At 38.8% G+C, this 8,263-nt stretch overlaps 1 protein-coding gene across 1 annotated transcript; it reads right to left on the reverse strand.

The window, feature by feature from the left end:
- Positions 1-302: 302 nt before the first annotated feature.
- LOC128376899 (transcription factor Adf-1-like) lies at positions 303-1,783 on the reverse strand. Its single transcript, XM_053336753.1, has 4 exons — positions 1,654-1,783; positions 1,238-1,510; positions 746-859; positions 303-598 (listed from the first exon to the last, which is right to left on the reverse strand). The coding sequence occupies exons 1-4, from the start codon at positions 1,781-1,783 to the stop codon at positions 303-305; spliced, it is 813 nt and encodes a 270-aa protein (XP_053192728.1).
- Positions 1,784-8,263: the final 6,480 nt, after the last annotated feature.

Genomic DNA, 8,263 nt, shown 5'->3' on the forward strand with positions numbered 1-8,263 from the left:
TTTATGTGAATAACCTCTGCACAGCTTGAATCAAAGTTTACAGTACACAATGTGGGTGTGCAACAAATATCTGAAGTCTGGTGAGAATGTTCACTGTAGGTAAGAGTAGACGAAAGACAGCTGAGATTTTTATATTTTATTAATTAAATTGTCATAAAAAAAAATAAAAAATATATATGTACAAAAACAATAAAAAATAAATAACATATGGAAGAGCCTCAGGGACACATATGAACAAAATGAATGATTCCTCAAAAGTCTGATACGTTCCCTGCAGTGATTGCTGCCCCATTGCTAAATAGCTACTCGGCAGGTTCCAAATTGAGCACAACAGTGCTGGCTTCATAAATAAGTTTATGAATTTGAAATTTTACAAATGCCTTCCTTTGGGGTGACAACCTCTCCAGGGAAGGAACCAGGCTTTTGAGGAATAATTCATCCTCTGAGGGGGGAGGCTGGGGAGCAGGTTGAGCTTGCTGAGCTTGCTGCTTCAGGCCGTTCAGGGTGTCCAGGACGAGAGTCTCCAACTCCGCCCGTCTGTTGTTGGAGTCGGCGGAGTTTTCCTCCTCCCTGGCTCTCTTCCTGGACCTCTTTGTCGCTGTATGAAATAGAAAAAACAGTTTATGAAACTACTACTGTCCAAAAAATGCAATAGTTAGAAGTAACTCAATATCCAAATTAATATTTGTTTAAATATCTTAAATTAATTATCTATTAAACTATCTTAAATATGTCTTGTACATACCTCTTGGCACTGAAGCAGCAGGGGAAGCAGCAGAGACAGCAGTGGGAGAGACAGCTGGACCATCATCAGGGGGAGCACCAGCAGACTCTGGCTCAATGTCAGAATCTGCTTGGGCTGTAGTAGTGACAAACATGTCTTAGTTTTTTTTGTTCATACAGTATATTAATTGACTAGGACTAGGTTATTCTAACAATTACAGCACATAAAGCATTTTACAGATGCAGTCATTTAATACAACATACTGTTCTAGCCATAGAAATATCTATCCTCCACAACACTTTAAAGCAAATGATGTTTTAGTGCCCTTCATTCTTCACATTTTAACTTGTAGGTTTGGTATAGGTGAGAGTACAGATTAGTTATTTTGACATTTTTTTAGTGCAGGCTGTGAAAAAAGTATCTGTACTGACACATCAATACAAGTCAGTTATCATTTTATACATAAACTAGTTTCCATGTCGTTTCTGTGTGTGTGTTCATTCATCAACAAACCTCCGATGGTAATCCCTGATGAGCCTGCTGTCTCTCCCTCGTCCTCCATGGACCCTACACTGTACTCCACGGCCCCATCTTCCTCGACCCCTGCCCCCATGTTCCCGCTTGTTTCACGGGGGGCAACAAAGGGGTCGAGGAAAGACAGGACCGCGAAGTACTTCCACTTCTTCGCTGTCCCTGCTGCTGACCCACTCCTCGTCTCTGTCACCTTCCTCCTCTCCCTCATATAAGTGTCCCTGAGGCTCTTCCATTTCCTGCGACACACATCAACTGACAAGAACACACGTACATTAACTGTTGAATCTAGTAAACCAGTAACTTTATGCCGGGAAAGCCAGCTACGCTAACTGGGGCTATGCTAATGCTAACCAATAGCTGCAAACACGCAACAAATACATATTTACAGAACTTACCAGGTAATCCAGCCACCTCGCTTACTTTACTCCACGCCTGCTCCTTTTTATACCGATCCCGGTAAAGGAGACAGGACGTGTCGTAAAGCACGGGGTGAGCTGTAACGGCAATAATCAATTTGTCCTCCATCTTGTAGAAGAGTGATCCAGGACGGCGACGTCAGTGACGTCAGCGACGTCAGGAGAATCTCAACGCTGATAGGCTGCTGCGGAATGGCGTCACGCGATGTCGCTGCAAAAGTTCAATATTTTCAACTCGAGCGTTGAAGCGATTTTCGCAGCATCGCGTCCATCGCGTCGCGTGTGACGCGTGTATCGCGCCGCAAAGCAGTCAATCGCGTGTTTGCATTGACTTTACATGTAATCTCGACGCAAAATCGCGTCCAACGCTCTTGGTGTGAACACGGCTTTAGGGTTAGGGTTAACTGGCAAAGCAGACAGGAAGAATTAGCCAATCACAAAAAAGCAGGTCAGATTCTGCCCAGCAACAGGTTGCCAAGGTCAGCTAAGGCCCTGCGGTTGCTACGGCGATTTCAGGATCTGCCTTGAAAAAAGTATCAAAATTCTGAGGAATTTGGCTTCTGACAAGGTCCCAAACAATTGCAAACTGTGAGAAAACCGTAACTCCTGTCCAAAAACCGAAAACACCGTGAGAGACACAGAAGCCGGCAGATTCTGACAGTGTTTATTTTATTCAGATATTCCTTAAAATGAGCGAGTAAGCTCAGTGTGAACACAGAGTGAGATTCTTTTGAAGAAACAAAACGATTACATTAGAGTCAGTGGGGAGCGAGACAGGGATTGCCGCCAGTCTCGGTTTCAAAAAATTCCCATTCATTTCCAATGGAGAAATCTCCCGGTTTTTTGGGAATAACTTTGGGAAAAATTGGAATTTCAACACCAAAAGTCATAGCACCCCTCCCCCGATCGAGCCGCACGTTTTGATGTATATATTGTCGGGGTTTTCTCAAAGCTGCGGGAGGAGTTACGCGCCGAAAAACGGCGGAAGAAGATGTTAGAAGAATAATAATATTAAGTATGGAGTAGATTAATAGTTGCCTCGGAGCTTGAACCCCGTGGCACTAATAAGGTGGCTGGGCTTACCTGGCTTAAAGCATGCACTGAATAGACCGGGGTTGGCAGGTACAAATGCGCTGTATAATTGCACATAATCAAATACAGTCCTGTGGCCCGTTTTTGTCATTTCGTATTATTTATCTGAGCCTAAAAGTAAAATACTTTTAATATATATATATATATATATATATATATATATATATATATATATATATATATAAATAATTTTTTGTGTTAGATTCAAAACAAATAATAATAACAATAATCAGTAGTCAGTAGGCTATTTAATTTTTTGATTTGATTCGATGAATTTTGGATGACCTGTCAGTAAAAAATCATAAAACATCAGAATGTGGGCTAGTTTGTGACAGAAGAGCTATCTCCTGGTCAAACCTTGTATTACAATGAATAGGTGGGTTTACAGGAAAAGATAGACACGCCCAGGAGAAGGATGGGGTCCCTCCAGCTGCTGGAACTCAGCTGGAACTTGGCTGGGAGTCAGCTGCCATTCAGCTGGCATTCAGCTTGGAGGGGAACTTTGAATTGGCTACTACTGTAGATAGATAGATAGATAGACTGTTGAACACATGTCTCCATTTCACTGACAACTTTGTGCTCAATGTACTGACGACTAAAGTTTGCAAAGGGGTGGAAAATTTCCAGTAAATTTTCGGAAAGTTTCCGGTAAATTTCCATGGGAAGTTAAGCTGGGAAATTTTGGAAATATTCCAAATTGGAAATTTTCCATGGGAATTATGGAAATGAATGGAAATTTATTTCAATTTAGGGTAATTTAGTGGAAAGGTATCATATATAAGCAAAAACATTTGTTTAGTTATAAGCAAAATAATACAATTAAAACAGATTTATTTATAAGTTGAACATGATCAAGTTGAACAATCAAACAGATCAAAAACATGAACGTGGAGTTATGCACAGTGCATGTAGGGGGCGTGGTCTCAGTATGCACATTGCATATGCGGGCGTGGCCTCAGTATGCAAAGTACATACAGGGGCGTGGTCTCAATATGTGCAGTGCATGTATGGGGCGTGGTCTCAGTATGCACATTGCATGTATGGGGCGTGGTCTCACTATGCACAGTGTATGTAGGGGGCGTGGCCTCAGTATGCACAGTGCATGTAGGGGCGTGGTCTCAGTATGCACAGTGCATGTAGGGGCGTTGTCTCAGTATGCACAGTGCATGTAGGGGGCGTGGTGTCATTTTGCACAGTGCGTGTAGGGGGCGTTGTCTCAGTAGCCCTGCACTAAACAGTGTGCTATGTGAGCATGTGATAGCACAGATATTCAGCTGTACTGCATGATATCTGGTTGTTTTAGTCAGGATTATGCCAAAATATTATTTTACACAACTATATTTAAGTTCCCTAATAGGAACATACCTTCAGTTTAATAAATTCCCAGTTTATTCCTGTCAATTCCCGTTGATTCCCATGGAAAGTTTCCAAGTTTGAAAATTGACGGAATTTTGCAAACCTAGTCACCATAGTTACCACCAAAAGTGATATTTAATTATAAATGTGACTAAAATTATGCGCAGAGCAAATTTGAGTGCGAGAGCAGAGTTTTGAGAGAAAATGTCACAAAATCTGAGCATGAAATCAATAAATACTGCTCTCAAATCCATTTAATATGCTCTTGAATTAAGACAGGGAATAAACTCCATAGATAAAGACATAAATAGAACAAAAGGAACCCAGAAAACGTTTAGATGTGTTCAAGTCTTTATTTAGAGAAGTGCTTGTAGGGTTATATTATATTATATTAATTAATATTAATATTATTATCATTATATTATTATTATTACTATTATCATCACTATTATTATAATTATGTTGCTATTATCATTATATTATTATTATTATTATTATCATCACTATTATAATTATATTACTATCATCATTGAATTAGTCCCAGATAGCAGAGTCATTGAAACAATGTTAAATCAACATTGTTTTGTCAACGTTAAGTCACTGAAACAACGTTGAACCAGGGCCGTTTCAAGGAATTTGGGGGCCCCAAACAAAATGGACTTGGAGGCCCCCCTACCACCGCCGCCTGCCGACGCTGACACCCCTGGACCACAGCAAAAAAACCTACGCCTCACCATCCCACCCCGCCCGCCCAAAGCCTACAGGAAACACAGCATAGACACACTGTTGAAGTTCAACCACACATTATATCAATAAAATATTTCTTAATAGTGCAAATACTGCTTACAAATGTTGCATATAAGCTACTGCACACATAGTATGTTTACTTATTTTATTTGAACATTTGCAATCAAATTGCAAATTCGGTATTAAATATAAAATCCAACATAGATAAAAGTACACACACACACACATATAAGATTAACCTTTAAAAAATATGCAAATTATCTACATCTGCTGTTTTCGAGCCTTAGCTTCAGCAAAGGCAACCACAATGTCCTCCATGTCCAAAGACCGGCGAACATCACACTCAATTGACATAACGGCCAATCCTGTGAGCCTCTCTTGGCTCATGGTAGATCTCATGTATGTCTTTATCAGCTTCAAAGCTGAAAAGCTCTTCTCACCTGAGGCCACAGTCACAGGGAGAGTCAGGAGTAGCTGCAAGGCAATGCTTAAATTACTGTAAAGATCCAGTAACTTTTCACTGTATATGTAGTTCAGCATGTCAAACGGGTAGGTGGCTACATGGTCTTGGAAAGCCGAGTTAGCCGCCGAGTTAGCAGATGAGCTAGCCACCGAGTTAGCCGCCGAGCTATCCGCCGAATTAGCCGCCGAGCTAGCAGCCGAGCTAGCAACTGTGGGGGGCCCCATTGAGGGGGATTCCGATAACAGTGTCGCTGCACTTTCCTGCATTGACCATCACAGCATTTAAAGGGACGCGCACACAGTTTGTCGTTGCATTCAATTCATAACCAGTTGTTGTCTGGGGGCCCCCGGCCAGCTCGGGGCCCAAGGCAATTGCTTGGTTTGCCTGTCCTGTTGCGACAGGCCTGCGTTGAACTCTGATGTTGATTCAACATCATTTTTGCACCCTCAATTAAAATTGAAATGTTGATTTTCTAACTGAAGATCAACAGAATTTCAATGGTATTTCAACTAACACAAATGTTGAAACAATGTTGAAATTTCAACCTAACTATAGATCAACCTGCTTTCAATGATATTTCAATATTTAATATAATAATATTAAACTATAATAATTACTAAATATGCCTTTATAAAAATAGGCTAATAATAAATAATAAATCATGCTTTATCTACAGTCAGGGTGTTATGGACATAGGCCTAAATATGATGGGCCTTATTAAACAGGTTTTTCTCTAATAGCAAATGACAATCCACACATTTTTTTTAAACAGTCATTTATTTAATCAATAAATTTCACAGCTTCTAAGGGCGTCCAATCCCTCCTGACTGGTCTGTGGTGTAATGCAGCCTCTTCTGATCTGCCTGAGAAAAGGTTAATTCGTTTGCAGTCCCCATTTGTAGTGTCAGGGCATCTAAAACAGAAAACACAAGCAAAACACAAACTGTCAGTTAAATAGCTGTTACTGTACATGTCATTGTGCAAGTGGTGTGCAGATTCAGATATTAAAAAGAAACAAAAATAAGGCATAAAGTACTTTAAAGACTTGCTTACTTGATAAATGATGTGGATCGATGATCTGTAAAAAGGACAAAAAAGGTTAAGTAAACAGCAATTTAACATTAACAACCAACCACAGTCCTGATAACTCTACAGCAAGTGTTTTTGTAACCATGGAAACAAACAGCGTGTACGTGAATCTGCTGTTACTGTGCATGTATTGTGACTTTATCTTTAACTTATAATATTCAATAAGTTATAGTAATCATTATGCCGTATTGTATCCAAGCACCATCCATAGCTGTCATGTTGCTAGCGTAAATGCTAACTTCAGAAGAAAAGTGAACTTATCTTTTCTAATATCTCTGTAATTAACAAAATGGCTGCAAATTGGTCATATTGCTTTTAAATTGAGCGATAATATGGACTGTATGTATCCTCGATCGCTGATCCTAGATAACATTGTCCTCATACAGTTAAAAAGATAAGCTATCTTAGCGAGCTACGCTAATGCTAACGCTATGTATAAACTTCATCAATAATTTCACATCCTGTTTATTTAAAGCTAACATTTCCACAAAATAAACCGGTAGGCCTACATAAATGCTTGCTTTATAACTTCTGAGTGTTTATGAAGCGCTTGAATGAACTTGCTGTGGTGCTGCGTGAATGTGTGTATTAGTATATTATACTTATAAATTATAACTTATAAATTAATGGTAATGGTAAGCATACAGCATACGAATGACTGCATATAATGCTGCACTACCGTTTGGAGATCGGTCGACATTTCAGTGAATAATTCTATTTTTAGACTGTGGAGTACCTCTTACCTCCTTAGACATACATGTACTACTGTCTCTGCTAACCAGAGCAGGTGCAGGGGGGGGGGGGGGGGGGCCCCTTGATGGGCCATTAATTAAGGCTGAGGTGAAGGCAGAAAGGACACCACAGTATTCTGCTCTTCTCTGCTCTGACTCTCAGCCATACAGCCTACACTGTTTAAAATAAGACCACATTTACATTTATCTCTGCACTTAACTATAAAATTAAAAAATGTCAACATTAAAATACGAATGTTAACATAAAAATAAAAAAGTTAACATTAAAATAAAAAAGTTAACATTAAAATAAGAATATTATTAAAGTAAGACTTAACTATGTAACACCCAGTTTTCACTATATGTAAATCAGTAGGATGTTTTACTAAAGGAAAAGTAGTAATATTACACTGTATATAAATACTCAGTTAAGTATTAGTGCTGAACATACTTTAAGTACCAAAACTATTCATGATGCAAAATATCCAATTTCAGAATAATTATATGATTATATTATAATTATTATGGATCAATGTGTAAAGTTGCAGCTGGTAAGGGCAGAGCTTTTAATGACTATAGAGCTGGGCTGAATTTCCCTCTGGGTATCAATATATTCTATATTGACCTATAATAGTACATAAACATTTATTCACTGATTATAGTGAAAATACTATATTTCCTCCTAAATTGCAATGGACTAGAAGAATAAAATAGCAGAATGTTCACTGGCCTTGTCTCTTTATTAATTGTGTTTTACGTTTCACCCATCTTACTGGAACTTGGAGATTTTGTCTACTTTTTGAATTTTTCCTCACCCTGCAATACATGCTGATCTTTACTGTTACATGTTTAACTTGTTAATTACTCATGTTACATTGCTGTTGTATTGTAATTAGTATGCAGCAACAACACAAAACATATGTCATTGATTTTTTTGATAGTCTTCTTTAGTTGTTGATTCATCTCCGAACTGTATTGAAATTATTCAAGGTTTATGTGTCCCTGGTAAGGATCCTAAGGTCCATTACATGAGATCACTAGTATGTTAACTTATATAATATCAGCTAAATAACAAAGTGGTATAGCTGTATATTTACTTTGGTGAGTTATT

The sequence above is a fragment of the Scomber japonicus genome, chromosome 17 (genome assembly GCF_027409825.1).
Source record: "Scomber japonicus isolate fScoJap1 chromosome 17, fScoJap1.pri, whole genome shotgun sequence".
NCBI classification, from domain to species: domain Eukaryota; kingdom Metazoa; phylum Chordata; class Actinopteri; order Scombriformes; family Scombridae; genus Scomber; species Scomber japonicus.